Source organism: Erithacus rubecula, assembly GCF_903797595.1.
Source record: "Erithacus rubecula genome assembly, chromosome: 1".
Taxonomy (NCBI): domain Eukaryota; kingdom Metazoa; phylum Chordata; class Aves; order Passeriformes; family Muscicapidae; genus Erithacus; species Erithacus rubecula.
This window is the reverse complement of record NC_136658.1, coordinates 20,065,437-20,090,584: the sequence shown is the minus strand read 5'-3', so window position 1 is coordinate 20,090,584 and position 25,148 is coordinate 20,065,437. Positions and strand designations below refer to the sequence as shown.

The 25,148-nt window shown below is 44.5% G+C and overlaps 2 protein-coding genes across 2 annotated transcripts; both read left to right on the top strand.

Moving 5' to 3' along the window:
- The first annotated feature begins 861 nt into the window (after positions 1–861).
- Positions 862–12,402, top strand: SLC19A2 (solute carrier family 19 member 2). The gene is made up of 6 exons (XM_079330607.1): positions 862–1,139; positions 1,262–1,867; positions 4,888–5,119; positions 8,506–8,698; positions 9,544–9,685; positions 9,919–12,402. Exons 1-6 carry the CDS (start codon positions 954–956, stop codon positions 10,042–10,044), a joined length of 1,485 nt encoding a protein of 494 aa, XP_079186733.1. The 5' UTR covers positions 862–953; the 3' UTR covers positions 10,045–12,402.
- Positions 12,403–16,174: 3,772 nt separating this feature from the next.
- CCDC181 (coiled-coil domain containing 181) lies at positions 16,175–24,929 on the top strand. The gene is made up of 6 exons (XM_079330023.1): positions 16,175–16,293; positions 19,164–19,312; positions 19,770–20,633; positions 22,589–22,735; positions 23,352–23,506; positions 24,073–24,929. The coding sequence occupies exons 2-6, from the start codon at positions 19,187–19,189 to the stop codon at positions 24,191–24,193; spliced, it is 1,413 nt and encodes a 470-aa protein (XP_079186149.1). The 5' UTR covers positions 16,175–16,293; positions 19,164–19,186; the 3' UTR covers positions 24,194–24,929.
- The last annotated feature ends 219 nt before the right edge of the window (positions 24,930–25,148 follow it).

Below are 25,148 nucleotides of genomic sequence, written 5' to 3'. Positions count from 1 at the left end.
AGCTGAGTAATCTTACGGCCCAAATCCTCTTTGTAGCTATGAATGTAGCTAAGGTATGATTATGGTGATTACAGTAATAAAATAGTAATAAAAATGTAATAGAAAGTAGTAAAACTCTGAACTAGGAGGAATCTGTTCTGGCAGTGAGAAGAACTTGTTCTTTCCCACCCAGCTCTGTATATGCACATGCCTAGGAGGCAGGATATGCAATTGCACAGGTGGGAGGCCTGACCCCTGGTGTGAATTCCCTCTGGCATCAGCCAGTTTGGAGAACAAACCGTAGGTATAAAGTAGGAAGTCCTAGCAGTGGAAGCAATGTCATGGAGATCAAGGGAGTGGAGCAAAGGTAAAGGCAAATCACGTAGATAGAAAGAATAAATAGAGAAAAAAAAACCCAGCAAATAGTTCAGAGGATTGGCAAAGCTCTAGGAACAGTAGTACTGGGCAAAACTTTAGATAATGACTTCGACTGTTATAGTTTTGTTTCCCCTGCTTGTCTAATACTTCCGGTTAGACAACAAGGTGCTGCTTTATTAAACTATACAAGTGTTCGAGCTCTTATCTCACGAAAGGGAGGAAAGCGGCGGAGGCCAGCGGCCGAAAGCCCGCACAATCCCGGCCGGGCCTGCAGGGATCCCTGGCCGAGCGGTTTCCAGGGAAGGCCGGTACCTGTCCCGTTGGAGCGGGAGCAGCAGCAGCTCCGGCCGCGAGCGACCCGCGGGGACCCGGCCCTGCCCCGCCCCCCGGCGCGCGGCTGCTGGCCCCGCCCACGGGGGCGGCCCCGCCCAATCCGAGCGCGGCGCGCGGCCCCGCCCCCGAACGCCGGCCAATCCGCGCGGGGCGCAGCGCCGCGGGCCGGGCCGGAGCCGCTCGCGGGAGGTGACCGGGACGCGCCCGCAGCGGCGCCTCCGGCCCGGGAGCGCCTCGGCCGCGCCCGGCCCGGCCCGGCCGGCATGGCGGACTCGCACGGGGGGCGGCCGGCGCGGCGCTCCGCACGGGCTTCCGGCGGCGGCTCGTGCTGCTGGGCGCTGCCCACGGCGCTGCTCTGCGCCTACGGCTTCTTCTGCAGCGTGCGGCCGTCGGAGCCCTTCCTCACCCGGTACCTGCTGGGGCCATACAAGAACCTCTCCGAGACCCAGGTACAGCGGCCCCGGGTGCTTTCCTCCCCCCAGCCCCCCAGCGGGGTGTTCGTCTGTCTGTGTGTCTGTGTGTTCTCAGTACGTGAGTGCTGGCGGTCACCGCCGTCTTTTCCCTCCCGCAGGTGTTCAACGAGATTTACCCGGTGTGGACTTACTCCTACCTGGCGCTGCTCTTCCCCGTGTTCCTGGCCACGGACTACCTGCGCTACAAGCCTGTGGTGCTGCTGCAGGGCCTGAGCCTCATCGTCACCTGGTTCCTGCTGCTGTACGCCCAGGGGCTGTGGGCCATCCAGTTCCTCGAGTTCTTCTACGGGATGGGGACTGCCACCGACATCGCCTATTATTCCTACATCTACAGTGTCGTCGATATCAACCTGTACCAGAAGGTCACCAGCTACTGCCGAAGTGCCACCCTGATGGGCTACACAGTGGGCTCGGTGTCTGGGCAGGTGCTTGTGTCAGTGGCAGGATGGTCCCTCTTCAGCTTGAACGTTATCTCTTTAACCAGCATATCCATTGCTTTTGGCACCGCGTGGTTCCTGCCCATGCCACGAAAAAGCCTTTTCTTTCACCACCTCTCAAGTCAGCAGCTTGGCTGTGAAATGAAGGTCATGGACTGTAAAAATGGAGTGGCTGTCCAAGATCATCCTGATGTGCAGAGAGCACCTGGCTGGGAGGATGAGACAAAAGTTCCCTTAAATGGGGAGGATCATTCAGCAGAGAAACAGGTGAGTTGTGCCCTGAGTTTACATGAGTAGAAGATGCCATACTGACGTGGTTGTCACACATGCATTTATGTATGTAGCAGCAGAGATGTAATATCTAACAGCAAAAAAAGTATCCCTTTACTTATCCCACTTCCTTATTTATGGAACAGGGAGAATTATTACATCCTTTTCGTGTTTGAGCGTGGTAGGCTGCTCCTTAGTTTTTCTGAAATTGCTCTTCATATTTCACAAGGCTGCAGTTTGAATGCTGTGGGCATCAGATTGCCATCCAGTGGTTTAAAGCAAAGGACATCTCTGGGGCACATAACATTGAGTATATGTCCAAAGTCTGTGTGTGCTTCTGGATGCACCCAGTGACTTGCAGAAAAGAGGCAATTCTTCTTGTACTCAGATTTTGACATTGTTACTCCGACTGTTGTGAGAGTTGTCCTGTAATATGCTGTGTAATGTGTTATTGTATGATCCTGGAAAGAAACAGGTCTAGGAAGAAAACTGCAGTAGTTCTTGAGGGCACTTGGAAGCAGAGATTGATTAGTTATAGATGGGCAGAATGTGGATAAATGACAGGAAGCACATCTGCGTGGTATCGGCTTAATGCAGCCCTGAGAGTGCCAAGGTAGTGCCCTGGCTTGTGGCTTTTGTGGGCTGCATAACTGGGCAAAGCCATTTGTATGAAACAAGTGCAGGATCCTTGCTTGGTGGAGGGATGTGCTGGGTCCCACCATGGGTCAGCAGCCTCCAGTTTTGAGGCCCAGTGTGAGTGTGTAGTTGCCTACTGGGCAGGTCCCTGCTGGCCACACTGCTCCAGGAAATGCAAACGTGGAGATTCCTGGCAGGGGGATTTGAGGCTCCGGGGAGAGGACAGCCTTGCTCCTTGGACAGAAGGAGGCTGTGCTGGTTCTGAGAACAAGCCAGAGGTAAGCACGGCTGCTGGGTTAGTCAGCAGTGGGTGTTTCTTAGCAAGTAAGCCACAGTTAGCTGGTTTGGGGAAGGCAGCATCCAGGGCTGCTTTCTGCTTCTCCGACTGGGAATTAGAGGTATTAACATTCCAGGGACTTAATCCTGCCTCATCCAGCACGATCTTGTGTGAGCAAGGATATTTTTACCCAAGTTATGCTTGCACGCTGAAGGGTATTTGTTAAGACATTCTGTGCTGTAAACATATAACTTATCCATCCCTTTTGTTTGCCTTACTCCTCTCCTGTGAGAGTACATGTAGTACCAAAGTACTACAAAAGTTTAGAAAAGGAGCAAGTACACCTGCCTAACTCCCCAGAGGTCACCTAGACCAGTGCTGAAGGCTGAGGAGCACTGGAGCGTGATGATTATCCTTCTTACCGAGGTAACAGTGACCATTTTCACAAACGTGGATGGCTGTAGGATAATTGTACTGGAGGGGCACTGCCAGGGCAGGGCATGGCAGGTGGGCCTTTCTACCTTACCAGACACAGCTTGGGGCTGAACAGCCAAATCAGTTTTTGCATTGTGTATGACCATTCCCTTCTCTTGTTTTCCTGCACCTGAACTTGAGCTTTGTGTAAAATAATCTGTGTGAGAATTATGTTCTAAAGTCACATTGCCATAAGCTCACCTCTTCCCAAGTTGTTCTGTTGTGTTTTGGAGGAATGGTGTCCACATGCAGAGCAAGAGATATGCCATTGGCAAGGCTCTGGTAGGACTGTGTGGTGTTTAATAAAGATGCTTAGAAATCAGTGACATTTGAAGGGGTGGAAGAAAGGAAGTTCAGGACAGGTTTCAGGCTGTGGTCTTTTGGGGTTTTAGTAAAAAATCTTTTGAAATTAATTTTATTGCTCATGGAAAATAGTCTTTCCCAGGCACACACTGCATGATTCCCCCAGGGAAAGGGCATGATGCCAAGAGCTCAAAGTTGCTGCTGCTGTCTGGAAACCACTCTGAAACAGGACATGTGACAGCTCAATGTTAGGAGCAATAGCTCAGTCCTGTGACAATGCTGTGTGTTTCCCTGCAGGGAATCAAAATTCACAGGGGCCTGAGGTGCTGGGTGCTCCTTGGGGCTCTGCCCAGTCTCACATGAAGTAACTGCTCCTCTGACTCAGACTAGAAGGGTCTTGTCCTACAGAGTCTACACTATGTCTGTACATCTGTGCATGCAGCAAATGCAACCAGGAACTTTTGTCTACAAAGTAAAGACATGCTCTTTTCCCCTGCTGCTGTTGACATAAAGTGGTAAAGAACAGGATTGTAACAGTCTGTATGTAAAAAGCAATTTTGGTGGTTGTCATCCCCTGTTGCTAGAATTGATCTATTTTCAATTATTTTTAAGGGTCTGCCCCCTTTCATACTCTTTCTAGAAATATTTGGAGTTGAAAGCTTCATTTTTTATTTCATGCCATTTGTCAGGGCACCTGTATGTGCAGGAGCTGCCATTTGCAAGTGTCTGGTGGAAGTGGCTTCTGCTTCCATTTAGATCCCCACGTGACATCTCTCACCTTCTTGAAGCCTTGGTGAGCTTTAACAGGGATAGAGTGTGTGGTAATGAGATTGCTTCTTTGAGTATTTATAAACTCCCTATGCCTGTTCTAAAGAAAATCAACTTATTTGGGGACAGATACAGTTCTCTGTGCTACAAAATTTGGACTGAAAAGTGTTAGTAATACTTTTTGCCTTTATGATGTAAATGGATGGCTTCATGATGCTGTCATGTCAAATTGGATATTGTGTCCTGTTCTCTGGTGTTTCTTTTATGGTACCCTTCACTCGCTCACATAACATGTGGCAGTCCCTGGTCTCTGCTGGGGAGGGCCAGAGATGGAGTGGTGTTTGGGACTGAGCCTTTCCTCTGCATGTAAGGATATGGCCCTGTTTGGCACAGAGACTGTGGGATGGGAAAGCTTTTTATTCATCACTCTGTGGGAGGGTTGTATCCAAGAGTGGTCCTGTCACTCACCAGTGATCTCACCACCTGGAAGGGGCAATTTTGTGGAGCAGTGTGAATTCCTAAACAAAGACTTAACATTTCTCTCCCCTTCCTTCTCCAGTCGATGCAGAAGCAGAAAGTAGACATCATAAAGGTGTTCAGAGATCTCTGGCGGGACTTCCTGCAGTGCTACTCTTCCAGGACCATGATCTGCTGGTCTGTGTGGTGGGCACTGTCCACCTGTGGCTACTTTCAGGTCATCAACTACGCTCAGGGCCTGTGGGAGATGGTGCTGCCTTCTCACGGGGCGGACATCTACAATGGTGCTGTGGAGGCAGCTTCAACGCTCCTGGGTAAGCTTCTGCTTTAGCTCCTGCTCTGCTGTGGGAAATGTCTTGTTTGCCTCAAGGTCACTAGAGCATGATTTGGAAGTGCCATGCATTCCCCCAGGTATGCAGGAGAGGTAAACCCAGGCATGTGGGGCGAGTCTTCCCTGACATGCACAGGTAGGGTGCTCAGTGTGAGTTAATCGCTGAAGCACCAGTACGTAGGTGTTTAGAGGAAACTCCCAAGCCAATCTTCATTCTGAAATACTTGGCAGAAGGCTCCAGGCATGTGGCTGACTGTGTCTTCTTGTCTGTCACCATGACAGTGGGGTTATGTTTGTTTTAGCCACTCAGAGTGAGACATGGGGTCCTGTGTGTTTGATTTTCCTCCAGGAGCCTATGAAGGTTTCCTGTACACACACAGCATGCAGTGAGCCATGGTTAGTCATTTCAGCACTGTTAGGAGCAGGAGCTATTAAGATGAAAGAAGTTGGCTCACTTGAAAGGGACAGGTAGGTCAGTCAACACAAGCATTTGTTTATGAAGTTGTTTAGTGCTGTTTCATTACCAGAACTAGGGCAATACCTTTTTAAAATAGCTAACATAGCCTTACAGAGGTTTTCTAGATGTTCCTGCAGCATGTCTCTTTTCTTTGATGGAGTCATTGTTCCATCATCTGCTGTGGACATCACCTACTTGGGGGCAAAAGAAACCAAAGTACACAAACAAATTATTAGTGTTCCTTAGGGCATGCTCAGCCCCTTCTTGAAGTTCAGTAGGAAGCTCTGTCTGGTTTATAGTTCTAAAAGCTGGTCCACAACCCATTGTTAGTTGGGTTTGAAACTGTTGGCCACTTGATGACTTTCTTTTCAGTCCTTGGTGTGCTAAACCTACCCTGAAATAGCTTACTCTCATACACTGTTTCTCCACTCTAGTATGAGCCTGTGGCTCTTACTTCTTGTTTGGATTGGCTTCCTCTACCATCCTACCTTTGTCCCAGAAGGAGAATTGCTGTCAAGGAAGAGAAGACCCATAATGTGGATTAGTGGCAGCACAATTTAAAAAATTTAAGAAAGGGGGAAGGATATTCTTTCAGCCTTATCATGAACATATTTGATAACGAGGTCCTTTTTTAAAAGGCCTGTGAAAAATGGACCTAAACTCATGTATGACTGAAATTTTTAGTTTCCCATTTTGATTTTTTTCTCAAGTATCATTTGTATAAATAGTTGAATCACTTTGGGTGGTGTTTTCAGGCAAATTAGCATGAACTGCTCAAAAGACAGAATCCTTCCAGTTGCTTGAAAGAGGCAAAGTTGAATGAATTAATAGTCACAACTAAAAGCTTGAAGTAGACTGGAAGTCCTAACACCTGTTAAGGATGAGCATGCCATGACCTGACTTCCTAGGTACTAATGGAAATGCTTTAACTTGATTTCCAGTTTGAATTTATTTATAAGCTGTTTATTTATCTCTGGTGTCATGCCAAGGTTGTATTTTAGGACAAAATCTTTGCTCTGGGCCAGACAAGACAGGTTTTTCTAGTTGTTCTTTACCAAAGTTAAACACTTTGTTCCCTTCCTTACTTGCCTATCTTTGCACCAAACCTGGTCTGAGTTGCATTCTTTTTAAGGTGGATAATCAGAATTGCATTCAACTTTATTCAGTGAGGCCTCAGACTTACAGAAGAATGTGTTGTTCACTCTTCATTCTGTACTAGAAATACCCCTCCTGCTGCATCCCAGATGTGATTTGCCATTTCCATTGCTCTTAGTCATTCTGTGCTCAGTTAGGAGCAACGTTTGGCAACTTTGCACCAGGTGCTGTTGCCATCTCTGCCCTGCAGAAGGGTTTAAGTGGGCATGGTGACTCATGTAGCTGTCTGCTCCCTTTCCTGGGAAAGAGAAATAGTAGCATTTCTAGGGACAGCAGCTGACTGATAGGTTGCATCCCTGCACCTTCTTTGCAGTGTGGCAATCCTGTATCAGGTTGGGTTGTGAAACCACTGCATCAGCTGAATGTGTCTCATTGAAGGACAGAGACTGGATATCTTAATTAGGTGTCAGGCTGATACAGCCTTGGCACATAGGGAGAGTACAATTTCATGAATTGCCATGAGATCCTCATACCTGTTTCCAAATTTCGGAATTGCTGAGACAGTAGGAAGAATGCTCTAGACTTAGCTTCTTTTTGCATCTCAACAGGTTTGCTACTGGGGGAGAACAAGATGTTAGTCAGGTTGTGTCACAGCAGGCACGAAGAAGACTGTGGGGAAAAATAAATCCTTTCCCTTGGCATAGTGCCCTTCTTCACCAGTCTGCAAGATTGATGTAAGGTCTAGGATTGCAGGCTTGTGCAAACTGGTGGTACATAAAGAGTCTTGGTGTGTTTGAAGGTTTTCTAAGACAGGATGCCAGCTGAGGGCTACAAAGAGCTTAGATACTGCACTGTAGCACTCTGTGCAGTGGTCTGCTGAACACAATCCTGTTTTTCAGAGGTATCCTGTAAACTCCCTTTGTCAGTATGCTGTTTGTCTGGTTTGCTGTGTACAGCCATTATGCTGTTGGTTGCTATTTGGCCCTTTTGCAGAACAAGGCCTATTTGGAATGGGAATTTTTTATTACTGTAATATGTATTTAGGCTTCTCGGTAGTTGCAGCTATGACAGTGCATGAAACGCACCTTGTCTGCTCATTGAATTGCACAAAATACCATATGCTTTTCCATCTTATGATTTATCTGTTATCCCCAACTCCCCTTCATAAAATCCAGCCAGAGTTACAAACCTGCGTTGTAACTGTCTGAGTTGTAAAGGATTGTTCTTGCACAATTAATAGTGCATGATTATACCCTCTGATTAGGCTGCATCTCAGGAGATGTGGATTTGGACTCCTCATCTCACTTTTACAGCCCAGTGTGGAAATGACAGTAAATGTAGGTTTTTCTGCTTCCTGGGAGAGAGCTCTAACATCAGTGCATTAAAGCGAGTAGTGTCTTTCTCCCTCCTACCCTCTGCTAAAGCAGAATTAAGTAACTGTTTTTGAGAATCAGGGTTTGCATTTCTCAACAGAAATTGCCCAATTATTTACAGAACTGCCACAGTCAAGCACAGAAGACTGAGTGGCAATGGTCTGAGGTCTGGGGCTGTTGTGCTTCTGGAGCCAGAGAGGAGACTTTAGAGGCAGTCAGCATTGACATATGTAATTTTTTTCCTGTTTCTGTAAAAGTAAATGGGAGTTTACAGCAGAGTTCCAAGTGAGGGAGGGGTTAGGAAGGAGAGCTGCTGAGATGTTCCCATGCATGTTCTCTGCTTCATTCATGTTTTGCTGTTAGGGGCTGTAGAGCTCCCAATGCACCATCTCCAAATTTCTCCAATTGTAATTACTAAGATTTATGGTTTCCTTCCCTTCACAGGAGCTGTTGCAGTTGTTGTTGTGGGTCACATAAAAACATCCTGGGCAATGTGGGGTGAAGTGACACTTGCCCTGTTCTCCTTTCTTATTGCTGCTGCTGTGTATGTCATGGACACTGTTCGTAACATCTGGGTGTGCTATGGATCCTATGTCATCTTCAGAATTATCTACATGATGCTAATCACAATAGCAACGTGAGTATCTCTGTAACGTAAGTTGCTCTCAAGGTTACAGCTGGTGTGACAAGAGCCTGTTGCAAGGGTTAGTGTTGTGATTCAGGTTGGAAACTGAGGCATAGAGATATATTTGGCTGGCAGTGTGCCCAAGTTTAAAATTGCCCAAGCAAACTTGGCAGCCTGAAGTCACTACTTCTAAATATTAGATAGTGCTGATTGCAATGGGGGATGTTTTTCATAAATGTGGCTGAAGTGAAGTGTTAACAGATGAGGAAAGGACAATGCCTTGCCTGGATTGAAGTATCAACTTCCCCTAACCTGTAGGAAAACTACTTCAATGTTATTTGTCGCTTTGGGGAGGAAAGCATAACTGGTTTTCAACCACAAAATCACTCTAAGACATCTCAAGCACAAGAGGAGGGGTGATGCTGAAACTGGCAACTGCAAAGGGAGTTCTGGTTGGGAGGATGTAAAAGGTTATGGACCACACAGACTGAAGCTTTGAAACTGCCAACAGCTCTCTGGGGTCAGTGTGCATTGCATCTTCTCTGCTTGACAATACCTTTATCATCAAACAGCAGGGCTTCTTCAGTAACACTGAAACCCACGGTGGGTTGGGTTAGCTAGTTGTTTGTTATTTAAAAAAGAAGTTGCATGTGTCTGTGGGTTTCTTCTTGCTGCTCAGTCCATCATGATCCTATTTAGAAAAGGACACTATTAGTGCAAGGTAATTTAGCTGTGGAAAATATTAAATCAGTCAGTGTAACTCTTCATGTTGCATAGTTGTTCTGTCCAGAAATGTTCCTGCCATTTGTGCATTCCCCTGCTGTTTCCCTTATGTTTCTGGTTGTTGCTTTTTCTAGGTTCCAGATTGCCACAAATCTCAGTGTGGAGCGGTATGCCCTGGTGTTTGGGGTCAATACTTTCATTGCCTTAGCACTTCAGACTCTGCTCACTGTGATTGTTGTGGATGCCAGTGGGCTTGGCTTGGATATCTTCACCCAGGTATGATAGATGCTCTTACTTTTATTGATGGGAGGTGGGGAAGGGAGGAAGATAAACCAAGCTATAAAGCTCAGCTACCTGTTTCTGGGTCAAGGATTTGACAAAGAAATAACCACCTACTCCTGATATTTTAGAAGTGGAAGGGAACTCATTTATTTTATTAGTATTCCTATGAATCTGATAGTTGTCTGGTTTAACCATTTCATTTTATTTTCTTTTCCTGTTCTCCGCAGTTCATGATTTACGCCTCTTACTTTGCGGCCATCTCACTGGTGTTCTTGGTCAGTGGCATCTGCAGTATTGTGAGAGCTTACAGAAGACGAAAGCAGGTGCAAAGCAGATCTCCTGAAAGCCACTAGTGCACCAAGCAGACTCTTGGGGACTACTTATGAAGACATAGGTCTGTTTTTAATCTCTGCCTTTTCTTCCCAAGGCAGCCACCTTAATGGTGACTGATCCATAAAAATGATCCATATTTATACTATATTAGTAGCACATTTTAGAAGGTAAATGTATTAGCTCTTACATAAGTAAGAACAAATATCTTCTTTCTAAAATGCCTTTTGTTCTTCTGTTGCATGTATGGGATGTGCAGCAAAGAACAGTAAGTTTTCTCAAAGAATGAGGACCTTGGGAGGTTTTAGTTTAACACTATCCGTCTGCAGGCGGTTTTGTGATTGTCTGGTCAACTGCTGCTCTCCGTCATGAGGTGCTGCTACAGGGCAGGAATAAGGACACACTATCAGACCTCCCTGTGAAGAGCCCCAGGCCTGGGATAGGAGGTGGCCTGAGGACTGTGCTCTGCAGTGTGACTCTCGCTGAAGCTGCCCTGTGATGCTGGGTGCTCTGTTTTGAGGACTGGTACACTTACATTTCTGCATACACACACGCTTCCTTGAGGAGCTTGTACTGTTTCTCCTGTTTCTGTCTGTCATCCCTGCTGCCAGAGGTTGACCTTAGCTGATCATGGTGCTTCCCCAAAAACATAACTGTGTCCTGGGCCAATTTGTGGCACTGGTGGATGGGCTATCAGCAACACTACTTGTGCCACGAAGGCCTGTGCCCAAGAGACTGTAACTGGAGGGGAAACGTAGAGAAAGTTGAAATGGGCAAAATGCTAATTCAAGGGACCCTTGGATAACTTTGCCATTGTCCCTTAGGGCTTCAGGTTCCTGTGATTGCAGGAGTCATTGCCTCACAACCCAGGGGTTTGACTGTTTCAGGGGGTGGTGTATGGTAGTATAGCACTAAGAAGGAAGGTAACTCACAGGACTTGAAGCTATTCTTTGTGCCCTTAGAGAGTTGTGACTGGTGATTTAATTGACACCTTCAATTATGATAGTTAGCAGAATGACTGCCTGAGGCTTTGGGAAATGATGATTATGGTCTGTCATTTTTCCACCTTCATTTAAAAATGCCTTTATGCTTCTGGTGGGTCTCTGTCCACTAGTTCTACCTCTTCTTTCCACATGAACAGAAAAATGAATGTTTAGAGTGGGCAATTCTTTTGTTTTGTCTAGTTTAAGCAATTTGGGATTTGCCTCATATCTGGGGTTTTTTTTAATAATTTATTTTTTTTCCAAATTGCTTTAACACTGAGGAGGAGTTGCACAGAATTGTCCTGGGCTTGGGCTTCTGGATACTCAGGCAGCATGACCAGCACAGCAACAAATACCTGTGGAGCGTGCCTGTTGCTGTGCAGGCTGTGGTGAGTTTAAGTGTACAGGAAAGCTGGCAAGGGAGAAGGTGCAATGCAGCCTTTTCCTCTGGGTCTTCTCTCTGTGTGTTCGTTAGAATTCCTTTCTTCTTTCAGCTGAAGAAGCAGCTTTGGTTCTTCACCTGCTTTTAGTGCCATGGAGACTTCACAGTAGGGTTGGGAAGGTGTTTTCCCCCTGGCTGGGACATTTCTCATCACTTCCCGTGAGCCTCAGCCTTTACCACACAAGGCACGTGATTGACGTATTTGGCATGTGCTGCCTGGGATCCAGGGAGCCCTTCCAGGCCAGCTGCTCAGGGGAGCCCACTCCCCAAAGCTTTTCTTTCTTCAGGCTGCCTCCTGAAACAGCCCCCTAAAGAGGGGCTCAGCTGCACTGGCATTTACACGTGTAAACTGAACTGCCTTATCCTGAAATGGAAACTTGAAGCCACCCATGTATATATTCCTTTCTCTACAGTTTTTTGTTTAAAAAAAAATGAAATCTGGAGCCATGAAATGCTAGCTGATGAGTTGTTCTGGGTCAGGGATTGTCTGTCCTTTGAGTTCCTTGGTCTGATGGCAGTTGGAGCAAGGCAGGGGAAGTGGATGTACAGCATTCCTGTCAAGTGACCAAAAGGAGCAGCTCAATTTTAATCATATTTTCCATACAGAGATCAAATCTTTGATGGGGAACAGCCCAATTATTTTAAAAGCAAGTCACAAATTAACTTATGTCTTACAGCAATATCAGTGATTTTTATACCAAAGTAATGAAACTCTGGCAACTACAATAGAAAGGTTTGCTATGCTGTGTATGTCTTCAGGCCCACAATGTATGGAAGCCACACCTGGATGTCGTTCAGGTTCTGAGCTGTGCTGTTGCTGTGGTGATGAGGTGACTATAGAGCCTGATTGGAGCTGTATACAGAGTTAATGATGCCTATGAAAATCTGTAGCCATGTGGACATTGTTGGTTTCTAATTAAACAGCTATTTTTGTTAAATAAAAATACTCTGAGATATCTTGTGTGGACTGTGTTTTTTTCTATTTTGATACCCTGCTAGTCGACAGCACTGCTGCTGCAGGTTGTTACGAGCATCTTTGTAACAAAGAGAAAAACAATTTAGGATAAAACATACAAAAGAAGCAAGGCTTCAAGAACCTGGCTCGTGTAGGTTTGCATAACTCTGTGTAAGTGTCTTGTATTGGGGATTCTTAAGTGCTGAGCAGTCCAGAAGCACCACTCTAATTCCAGTGCAGACTGGTCTGGTGAGGGAGATCATCACTCACTGATGCAGGGTGGCCCTGGTCAGGATGCTCTGGTCTAACTGGGGGTTGACAGTAAGGGACAGCGGGTGTAGATTTGTCATGCAGGAGGACCTTTATACTTACATTGATCTAATTACAAAACTGAGGCCTCAAAGGAGAAATGCTGTAAGCTCCTCATCCTGGCACACCCTGCCTTGGAAGACTCTCCTGTGCTGTGTTTCTAGAAGACGTGGCTTGTACCTCATAGTAAAGGCTAGGCTGGAGGGCACAGGGGTTTGTGTGGGTAGTAGCCCAACAAGCCCTCTACACAACACCAAAAACAAGAGAAAAAGGATGTTCTAGGGAGGAAAGGGGGAGGGAAGGCTTTCTTCAGAGCTTTTTTGCTGAAGGATAGGACTGCTGGCATGTTAGGTCTTTTCTGAATGTCATTCATCTGCCTTCCCTGGGTGAATACAGGAGTCAACTGTGGAGGGATGAGTTTCTTGACAGTGTGGGGGATTAAAATCTCTGCTTGCATATGTCCAGGATATAATACAGGTATAGCATTACCCTTAAGGTGGGTTCAAGTGTTTCTCACCCGGTGCTCTCCTGCAAGTAAAGCTAGTCCACGTGAACTGCGTCAATGCTTGCTCCTCCCATCGCGTCCTGCCACATCGTGTTCAGCTGGGAGAGCTGAAAGGGGCAGGCAGCCTCTGTGAAGGAACGGGATTTCTGCGCTGGAGACAGAGCACACAGCACGGCTTGGCAGGAATGAGATAAACAACACACGCGGCTGCCTGCCTGGGATGCCGTGCGGTCCTTTGTTGATGCTGGAGGTGAGTGTTACAACTGGATCTCTGTCCTGCACTGGGCTTGCTAGGATGCTGGTAGGATGAGGTGTAGTTCCAGAGATCACTGCTACAGTGAGAGACTGGGTGCTGGGCTTCTTCTGTCCAAAAAGCAAGGACTAGTAAGAGCTGCCAGAGGCTGCTGTTTCAGGAGAAGCACCCACTGCTGTCCCCCTGGGCTAACAGTGGCTGTGACAGCCTGTCAGGGCAAGGCAGGGTTACACTCAACCCCTGCTGTGGCTGAGTGCACGTGTGACACAGCTGGCTGCTCTGGCATTGCTCTCAGGGAAAGGGAAGGGCTCTCTGTGGAAGCAGTTGAGTTTTCTTCTCTATCGGTGCAATTGTAGCCAAGTACTGGGAAGGAAAGCAGGACTTTGGCTATGGAAAGGGCAGAAGACTGGATGCTCTAAATCCTGTTCCCAGTGGCTTGCACAGTTGACAGCATCAACTGTTTCACTACATAAAAAAAGCTGTTAAGGTGCTTGTTTGACGTTGCTCTGGCTTTCTCTGTGAAACACACTCACTCTACATGAATCTGTTCCCTGAACAGTATCTCATGCATTAGTGACATGGAAAACAGCAGCCAGCATGTCAGGCTCTGTCCTTGGAGTCCTGCACTGCTTTACTGTTGTTTTCGTTGCATTTTTCATGACCATGCTCTGCAGCTTCCTCACACATGGGAACATCTGAAAACTTGCATTTAATTACGTGTGGGTTAATGAATGCATCGATGAATTTCGATTGACCTTAAATCATTAAGTTATTATTATCAAATATCACAGCTTGACATCCCAGCAATGGGGTCTAATCCTTGTCTTAATCATGCTGATTTGTAATTAGTCACATAAAGCATTTCTTGTAAATGAAAAGTATAGCACTGGCTTTTAAGATGAAGGATAGTCTTACAATAGAAGCAGAGTAGAAAGCCTTGGTACTGTACCCAATTCTCTGTATTTTAGTCTGCTAAGAACTTGTCAAAATGAGATGTGGAAGATCAGAAATTCGGTCTATTGCCTTCAAGGGTGGGATAATTGCATGCCCTGGGTGAGGTCACTGGTTGAAATTTGCCAGGTACAGCAGGAACCATTGCCTACCAGGTAACTGAGCATTATCTCTGGGTAAATGTAAGAGAGCCCCCTTCCAACCCACTAGAGCCAATGTGAAAACCTGGTTTTCTTTTTCACTGCATGGTGTAGGATGAGCAGAAACTCTGAGGTCATGGAGTCCAGCCTCCTTCTATAGCATATAGCCTCTAATGGTAGATGTCTTCAGAGAACTCATGAACCATACTTTGAAGAGGTTCAGCTTTTCCTGTGCTGTATGACTTTGAGTGAAAGGGTGACCCTGTTTGAGTTACTCTCAGAGTTACCAAACTGGCTTTGTGGCTGTTTTCTGCCTGTATTTTCTTTCATTAGCATTAACCCTTTAGTAGAGGGGAGGTGCTGCCCTCTGAGGTGTGTGGCCTTGTAGACAGTCATCCTTTGCTTTGCCAGGCCCGCATATTCAGAACTAGGGGCCACGGCCATGTGAGGGATAGTGTGGTGGGCACCATGTCAGTGCTGCAGTGAGGAGAACTGTCTCCCTCTCTCTCTCCCTCTTTCTCCCCAGAGGGGTTCCTGCTACTGCAGCCCAGGCTGGTAGGAGGGCTGAGGAGGGTCATCCCCCAAAATGCCGTGCTGGGAAGCATCTTGTGATGCTGAATGAACTTTATCACCCTGGATGGCTGCTGACAGCTGCTCGCCCTTGCAGTGAGCTCTGTGTGTGCTCTGTGGGCAGTCTAGTGGTCACACAGCTCTGTGGGCACCTGCTGGCCTCTGGGGCACAGCATCCTCTCCCTGTGGGGTGTTCGGTCCTGCCTAGAGGGGACTGCAACCTGCCACCTCCCTGCAGCTGCACTGAGGAGTCTGATCCTTCTCTCTGCCAGCCCCACAGGTAAATCAGGGTGGGGATTTTTGGTCTTTTTATTGTTTCCTAGCTGGGAATTAAATCATGGTGTTTTCCTGGTTTTATGGGTTTTTTATTGGTTTGGTTTGGTTTTGTTTGTTACTTGTTTTTTTCCCATTTCCAAGTTCAAGGAGCAGTGTGTGGTTAACACAGAGGTGTGTCTCCGGATATTCAGTGCTTTCCTCATTAGTGGTGAGACACTGGGACAGGCTGTCCAGAGAGGCTGTGGCTATCCCATCCCTGGAGGTGTTCAGGGCCAGGTTCATGGGGCTCTGAGCAGCCCGGTCTCGGGCAGGGCGTCCCTGCCCATGGCAAGGGGATAGAGCTTCAAGATCCCGTTCCAACACAAGCAATTCTATGATTCTGTGAATAACAAAAGCCCAGATTCTGACACTGGTGGCTCTTGGGCTGATCCGATTGCTCAATGCCAGCCGGAGCATGATGAATAATAGAACACGCAAACCGAGGCTGCTCCCTGAGGAGTGCATAATTTAAGAGCATCAAAGAAGCGCTTTCGGCTGCACAGGGAGAGCCGCCTGCCGCACTCCCGCCCCTCTCCTAGCGGGGTGTGCGTGCCCCGCTCCCCTCAGCCCTCTGCTTCCGACAATTTCCAGGCGTTAAGTGGAATTGCGCCGCACGGAAAAGGGCGCGGAGGGCCGTCTCCATGGCAACCGGGCGGTGCGGCCCAGCCCTGAGGCGCCCTGCGGGAGGCGGCGCTCGTCCCGCGGGTGGCGGCGTTTGTCCCTCGGGAGCCGCCGTGGCGCGCGGGGCGGCCGCGCCGCTGTCACGGTAACCGCAACGCCCGGCGGCGGCGGCTCGTCCCGGCAGCGAGCGGCGCGGCCCGGCGTGTCGCAGGGGAGCAGGGCATGCTGGTGAGGACGCTCCCCACCGCCCCGCGTGGGGTTCGGGTTCCTGGGGGTGTGTGTGTGTTTTAGTGCAGAAGGATAAAGCGACAGAAATCCGTCGCTGTGTCGCGCCTTCAGTTGTGACCGTGCCCGAGTGTAACCGCATAGAGGTGTTACTAAATGGGCAGAGCGCACCCCCCCCCCCCAGTCACACCCCAAGTACAAGAGAAACAGATGAAAATGAAGGTTTGAGATCTTCTGAGTACTTTCCTTCCCTGTTAGTGCTGAATCACTTCATAATATCCAAAACAGAATAGGAGATTCAGGATTTTCTGGTGCCCCTAATATAAGAAGGACATGGAGCTGTTGGAGCAGGTCCAGAGGAGGCCACGAGGTTGGTAAGAGGACAGGAGCATCTCCCCTATGGAGACAGGCTGAGAAGGTTGGGGCTGTTCAGCCTGGAGAAGAGGAGGTTGTGTGGAAACCTCATTCCAACCTTCCAGTATCTGCAGGCGCCCACAGGGAAGCCAGAGAGGGACTCCTGTCAGGAACTGCAGTGACAGGACAGGAAAATGGGTCCAGACTGACAGAGGGGAAGTTTAGGTTACAGATTAGGAATAAATTATTCACAGTGAGGGTGTTGAAACACTGGAACGGATTGCCCAGGGAGATGGTAGATGCCCCATTTCTGGAAAGTGTTCAAGGCCAGGCTGGATGGGGCTTTGAGCAACCTGGTCTAGTGGGAGATGTTCCTGCCCATGGCAGGGGGAGTTGGGGCTAGATGATCTTAAAGTCCATGCCAACCCCTTAACATTCTATTATTCTATGTAGCAAGTAATTGAATTGAAAATTTTCTCTTCAGCCATGGCTACTTTATCTTAAAACAGGAGAAGTTAATTTTTATGGTGCTCCCCATTAATATACTTAACCTAAATGAATTATACAGCGTGTTTGTGTTTGTATTGAGTGACACAGACTGATGTGAACGTGTTTTTTTAAAGGCACAATTCGTCTGTGTAGCTTTGGTATCTGCTTATCATAATAATGAAATCACAGAGGAATAGTTCTTTTGTACTGAATATGCACTTGAGCAAAGTAATGTCCATTAAGATCCCAGGTACACCATCACCCAAACCAAGGATATTTGTGAAGGAAGGGGCATTTCCTAGCAAAAATCATTACATGTCATATGAGGTGGTGCAGGAAAACACAATGGAAGTAGATATGGTGTGGAAAGCCTAGGCAATAATCTGAATGAACTCTAAAAATTTAAATTCTGAGAAATCTAGTGTGAATGAGTTATTCCATTGGCAAATGGTAGCTAAAAAGAAGTGAAAAAACTGCTGGATTTTCTTGAACAGCATATGGATCAAAGAAAACAAAGATCTTTTAAAAGATTCTGTACAAACAATTTTGCAGAAAAAAATGCCCAGCTTTATTACCACTCTACAGCAAATCTTGACTAAGTTTTGAGGCTTAAAAGAATATCAGTCTTTTCCAGCATGAAATCCTGAGTTCTAGGAAGCAGAGCTGGTGTTCCTGAGAGTAAATAACTCTCAGAGATGCTCATCAGAACTCAAAATCCTGGAAGACTTTAAGCAACTGCTGGATGAAATGGATTTTACAAAATGTATGTGTAATGTGTAATGCAAGGTGGCTTTGACAGTCCAAGTGCAACTCTTGTTGATTTTCTGGTTCTGTGATTCTTGTCTGGAAGGGTGGGATGGTCACACAGCAAGAGCTGTCTTGCTGTTCTAGGGCCATCCAGAGTCAGAGTTCTCTCTTATACCCCATATTGTCTTGCCATATCATATGGAATGTTAAGGGGTTGGAATGGACCTTAAAGAGCACCAAATTGTGAGCTCTCTGCCATGGGCAGGGACACCTTCCACTAGACAGGTTGCTCAAAGAACCATACAACCTGGTCCTGAAGACTTTCAGGAATGGGGCAGCCATAATCTCCCTGGGAAACCTATTCAAGCTCCTTATCACTGAAACAACAAAGAATTTAACATTTAATCTAAATTTCCCTCTTTCAATTTGTACCCATTAATCCTTGTCTTGTCACAACAATCATGATCTTTAGTATATTGAAAATGACACAGATTAATCCTATTAGAGACATGTAGAAGTGACAGCTTCCAGCCTACAGCAAATGGTATGAGAACAGAAACTTTTGAATAACTGATGTTTTCTTCTTCTGTGCTGCTTTTGTAAAAAGTAATCAACAAATTATTGAAGGAATGATGAGGGGCTAATGCTATAAACGGAACAGAATCAGCTCTCTAGGCTTGGGAGTGTGTCCACATCTTTAAACTTTTGCACCTTTGATGCCTTGTACTGAGTGAGATGAGCTGAGGGGCAGTAGGCAGTCATCCTGGATCACCAAGCACTGGCATTTAAGCAGTCCTTCAGGAGCTGGTGGCACCTGTGTGCTATGCAGTACAAAGATTTTTTTTAAAGATTCAGTTCTTAGAGTGGCTCATCTTCGGTTTTGTCATGAGCATGACTATGTCCATCCCAATGAACAGGTTAATGAGAGTTTAAAGTTACACAGCATTTAAACAAGGTAAGATACAAGCAAGAAGTCTGTAGCACTTCTGGCTAACATAACATAAAATAATAGTCCCTTTATCCAAGCACAGCTGTTAAAAGATCAAGAATTCTAGTCTAAACTCTGTCAGAGACCTTAAATCACCTTGATTTGCTTTAACTCAAACCTTCTCCGAGTAGCCAGAGCTGGAAAGGCCAAAACCATTCATGTTTATGAGCCATCAGTGATCCTTGGTCCTGAGGTGTTGTGGCACTGTTTAACATGTTTGTATTAATACTGCTCAGAAGTTTGATGTGTGTGTCACTAGAGTTTGAAAACATTTTATTCCCTCTCCTTTTTGTAGTGTAACTTTAACACATCACCAAAATGAGTGAAAAGGAAGATCAAGCAGATGTGGGTGATTCAACAGTAAATGTAGAATATGAGGACGATTTTGAAAAAGACCCAGAATGCCTAACTGATGAAGAAGAAAATCAAAACCTTGAAAAAAAGGTATTTGTTACATTAAATGCTAGTTGTGTTATTTAGAAGACAAGATTGAGCAATATTTGGAATCATAAGCACAAATCCAGTATTTCTTGCAATGTGTAGGTGCATTCACTGAATCTTGAAAAGAAAGTTTATTTGGAATTATAGTGAAAAACATTTCAGCAGACTGGTTAGTTTGGTTATAATATCTGTAAAGCAGAAAATTCAGTGTTCATTGAAAATGATACATTTTTTTCAAAAGTACTCTGGGTTCCTTTAAGTGTTTGTGCAACACTTATTGGGGTTTTATGCTGTCACTAATCACTTTACTGGTTAGTTAAACTTCGTGTGAATGTAAACGTGAAGAAAATGAAGAGACTTGTTAGTTTGCACTGTTCTTCTCTCCCACTGTTTCTTTTGTCTTTCTTTGATAACTCTTCTTTTGTTGAGAGAAGAGACCTGTTTATTTTAATTTTTTTAGAAACCTGAAGAAAAGAAAGAGGATGTTGAAGCACAAGTTCCTAAAGCTGCAGACACCTTTCAGGAAGGCAGTAAGGAAATGGAAGAAAAACTAGATCAGCCTTCAGAGGCAGATGTAAAAGTGATATACTCTAATGAGAAACATTTGGAATCCAGGGCAGATACTGAACAGAAGCACCATGAATCTGATACTGAAAGGTCTACCCAGGAATTCAAGCTGGAAAATGAACAGAAACTGGATGATGGAGAGGATGAAGAAATGAAGCCTTATGTCTTGGAAAAGATTGAAGGCACCAACAAAGAGCTGGAAAATCCCGCTCTTGCCGCTCAAAACAGAGAACGGAAATTAAAATTTAAGGATGAGGCAGCTCTTCAGGCTCCTCCTCCAGAAGATGCTGCAGTTGGTAAAACTGACCTTGCAAGAGGAGATGATCTTTCAGTTGGTCTGTCTTTGATGCATATTTCTGGTGACACAGGACAGAAAGGCACATCACCTTCACAACGTGCTGGCTCAGCCGTGGAAGTGACAGATGATAGAGTCCTAGTGGAAAAAGGTGGAAAGTTTGAACTCTTAAGTTTATGTGATATTGAAAGCCAGGGAATTTTGCTCCCTGTAAATGTTTATTTTCCAGATACTGGAACTCCACTCTCCAATTCTTTGCCTCCTACCCTTCAAATTAAAGAATTGCCTCCATCTGACTCTAAAGAGCAGCCAAATTCTGCTTTGAATGATACAAGAGATCTGGAAAAACAGAAGACTGAGTCTGCAAACATATCCATGAAAGGCTCCACTTACACTCTTACTCCCAGACAAAAAGAATTAAGGAAGCAGAGAGAAATAAGGAATGAAAGACTGAGGAGAGAGGTAAATATATACAGAAAAGTAAATCACAGTGACCATCCTATTCCTCTGCTCTACAAAGACCATGTGCTCAGGGTATTTACTCCATTCTTCCTTGATAAAAGAGGCAGCAGTAATAGTTGTAGTGGTAATAATAACAGTAATTCTCTGGGGTTTATATAGAATCTCTCAAAACTCCTTTCCCAGAGTCATATAGGATCATGCCTTGCTCAAAGGAGAAATGAAGTATTTATTTAATATATCCTTCATAAATAGGCCTTCTGTTATGTTTTTCTTACTGCTTTTGCTGCTTGACTCTCTCTCTATGTAGGTTCTGTCACAGTCACAGAGTTTATGGAATGTAGCATACAGCGTCACTTCTGCACATACTATACTGCAGTGCAGGAAGTTTACATTAACCACAGTAAGGCTGGGGCACATTTGGGTACTCAAGAGGTATAGATTGGACAATTATCATATGGGAGAGTGTTCAGTCATAATATAACATTTACATAGCAGAGTGACTGTAAGAACCTTTTTAATTCCTTCTCAGCTCCTTACGCAGAAAAAAAAAAATTACTAGAGAGTCGGCCTCTGACAGCTGTAATGGGGACTTCAGAAATCTTTACCAGAGAGTTAAAAAATGTTGATGTTTTTCTTCTAAAAAGAAGATGATGCAGTTACAAAAAAGGTAACTTGCTATGTGTGTTGCTCTATAAAATGAGCATGAAGCATCTGCCATTCTTCTGTGCCATGATATACTAATTAACTGGCTAAGTAGCTTCCAAGGTTACTATCTATCTGTAGAAAGAGCTCTAGACTGCTTTATTTGAAGAGGTGGCTGAGGCTCAGCTTAGTAATGAGGAGTATGAAATCTGAAGAACAATTGAAGTGTTTTCTTCATGTGCACAAGACTAGAATCTCTTGAAACCATCCTCTATGTATTTAAAGTAAAAGGTAGGGTAGTGAGGGGAAGGGAGATTATTTTCCTAACAACGTGTGCTAAATTTCTTCTTTTGTTGGCTAATTTATGAAAAGATAAGGATATATTACCTTATTTCTTCATTCTGGAATGCAATTCTTGCCATTCTGTGATGGATTTCACAGGCATAAAACATTTCTTGACATTACTAGACTCCATCTCCTTAATTTTGGTAGAGTTTTGTTCATTCCAGTAAATTATAAATGGTAAGTTTGGAGTATATCTGAAAGTTGTGTGTAGGTGGGAGGAACATCATCTATTTGCAAGAAGATTAGATTTCTCCAAGTGTTGAAATGAGTAGGGATTGTAGCTTTTGCATCAAAGAGAGTAAATCCTGGTAAAAAATGTCCTTGTCAACTTTCTGAAGCTTTAATTGAAACTTTTTCTCATCCTTGTAGATACTTATCATTAGCTAAAATGTAATTAATAGGTAAAATAAACTTTTCTCAATTTTGTAAATGTTAGTTCATTTTGCACACTAGAAAAAAGCCTGAAGCTATTAATACTACTTAAGTAAATATACTGCAACTTCATGTCCAAGAAAAGGTCTTTATTTATAAGGTAGTACCTGCAATCCATATGTTGTTAAATATCCTTTAGGGCTTAGTGGTCCATCAAGCATGAGAGCTTTATTTTTAAAATGTGTCCATTTTTAAAGTGATTCTAAACCACAGATATTGGGAAGACTTAATTTTAAGAGTTTTTGCCTTATGCTATTTAAATGTCTATGAGTCAAGAGGTGTCATGGAAATGGAGTAAATCACAAAAAGGAGTAGAGTGAAGGTGTCTGAATATATCACAAACCACAGAAGTGCTCCAAGCAATTTCTTCCCATATGTTGTATCAGTTGTGATGCAGTCTTTGAGTATTTCTGTTTCATCTGTATTTCAGTGTCTGTCATGCAATTCAAATGGCTTATTTATTGCTTGCAACAGTCTTTGCAGATTAAGATACTTCTTTTAACAACTAGGTGTATTCACTTTTATTTCCACTTAAGGAAGAAGACAAGAAAAGGGAACTAGAAGACCTGAAGAGACAAGAGAATGATTTAGTTTTTAGAGCTTGGTTACAGAAGAAGAAAGTACAGATACAAGAAGAAAAGCGAATTCGTCGTGCAAAGCAGCTGGAAGAGATGAGAATGAAAGTAAGGTCTCCCTAATGTGGAACTTGTTAAATGGGAAAACCCAATTCTAAACCTGCATTCTTAGCTAAATGTATGAAAATTTACAGCAATGGGAAATGTTCCTGTTACATTGTTTTCAATGAAGAGCTAAACTTGCAGGTTTAGGATTGATCTGCTTGGCAGAGTGGCTTGCAATGTAGAAACAGCATTACATGAATTTAACTATCACAGGGGATACAGTGATGCTCCCATATACCAGGAGAAGGAGTTAATGGAGCCCTGCAGTGAACAAGCAGCCAGAAGATTCTTTGGTGTGTGTTCCTTACCATCAGAACTTGTTAGCAAGCAGTTAATGCACATGACCCGATCAAAACCTGGAGATTCAGATGGTGTTCTAAAGCTCTTCCACCTTAAAATGATGTGCTTGAAAAGTTAAATTTAGTACTCTTTTTAAACACAGTGCCTTGATTGCTTGCTTATGTATATATTCTATGCCAGTTTAGCATATGCTCTAGTGTGTTTATAAAGTATGTTTCATGGAGGGGAGATGCCAGCAGAATACAAAAAAGCCCTATTATAATGTGATTATTATTAAGGTAATTTACTGATAAGCCTTATGTATACTTTTTTTAACTAGGAGGTGATCAGAGATCCTGAAGAAGCCTACAGGTTATGGCTTAAAAAAAAGCACCAACAATATGCGAAAGAAAGACGGATTGAATTTTTGAGACGACAAGCTGAGGAAGTGCCCTTTATTCCAAGGAGAGAGGAATGTGACAGAGCTTTTAGAGAGTGAGTAGGGTCATTCTTAAGGGACCACACTTGGAACTTTTGTAGTCTTATCATTTTGAAACTGTAGCTATCTTATGGTATATCTTTGCTGCTGAAGTCCTCATTGTTTGGGGGGGGTGGTTTTTTGCATGAACATGCCCTTTTAAACTTATACCCTAGCAAAAATATATCAGTTCCTTGTTGTGGTTTGTTCACTGCTGTGAAGTCATTTGTCAGAACCCCAGCTGAAAAAAGTGAATGGCTTTTGCTAAAAAAGGGTTCTCCTCAAAGCCTGTTCTGGACCAAGCTTGGGTGGATTCAGTCCATGAAAGGAGCGTGAAGTTAATCAAGTTTAACAAAAAGGGGAGGAAAAGGTGGGTGCAGAAGCAGGGGAATTGGAGTGGAAAAGTCGTGCTTCCTGTATTTGGGTGTGGCGGGCTTTTAGACTGTGTCAGCCATGACACCCAACTTCACCCTGCAAGAGAGAGTGGGCTCCAGGTAAGGGGGGACAAATATCCTTTGAATGGATGATGTGAAACTTGAAATTACAACTGCCAGTACTTCTGGTCCTCTTTCCCTCTCCACAGCTGGCTGAGAAAGAAGAGAGAAGAGAAGCAAGCAGCAGAACTGGCTGCTAAAGAGAGAGCCAGGCAGATTAGATTAGAAGTCAGAAGAGCACGACACAGGCGGAACATCCTCTATACTTAATTCAGAGCCAAAATCCTCTTTCTGGATCCTTCATAGATCATTACAGTTTAAAATTTGATGTAACCACAGAGTTCTTGGTGACAATCTTCCTAATTTTTAATGTTTGAGTTTTTGTCCTTTACAGCTACTGACTTTTTGTGGTGTTTTTAAAGCTTTCAAGCAAGTTTAACAATTACCTTCAGACAATGATTTTACTATCTATTTATTTGTAGTTCAATTGAAAAGCCTGCTTTAATGGATAACTCAGGGCTCATTTTGGTTTAACCAAATCTAAATAAGTGCAAGATATATATATGAAGGTGGCAAATACACATTCCCTTCTTTAAAAGGCACTTTATACTCAGCTCCAACATGGATTCCTGGATGCAGGCTACTGTGTAAGATGTTGAAATTTTGATGGATTAATATTGCTGTTTGATGCTGCTAGTGATTAAGACTGTGCAAGGTGTTATGTTGTGGGAAGATAATGTATCTTGTACCACTTCCTATTGATGTGTTGACCAGCTCTAGACAAGAGGACTGTGTTCTTTTAGGTTCCTGGAAAGTGTTCATTGAGGACTAATGTCTAGGTGATTGTGCAACAGGTTTTGAAACTTATTTCTGTGAGTCATATTCAGTAGTTTTCTATTCCATGGAATTAAAAGTTTGTGCAAATTATGACCTTTCCTAGTAGTAAGGAAGATAGGGTTCCTCATATAAATGTCAATGTTTATTATAATAAATCTACCAAACTGCATCACCTTAAACAGCTAAATTGTGAACTCTTGGTAGGGAACATGCAAGTCACTCATGAAATCATAAAGTTGGTGAAAGAAGAGGAGCATTCTGTCCAACTGTACACCCCAACAGATTTAATGATCCTGGCCTTGCTCCTAAATTTTTCCACATTCACACTGTTTTCTGGAAGTACTGCAACAGACAGAAGTGTAGTAGATGCAAAGCAGATTTTCTGGTT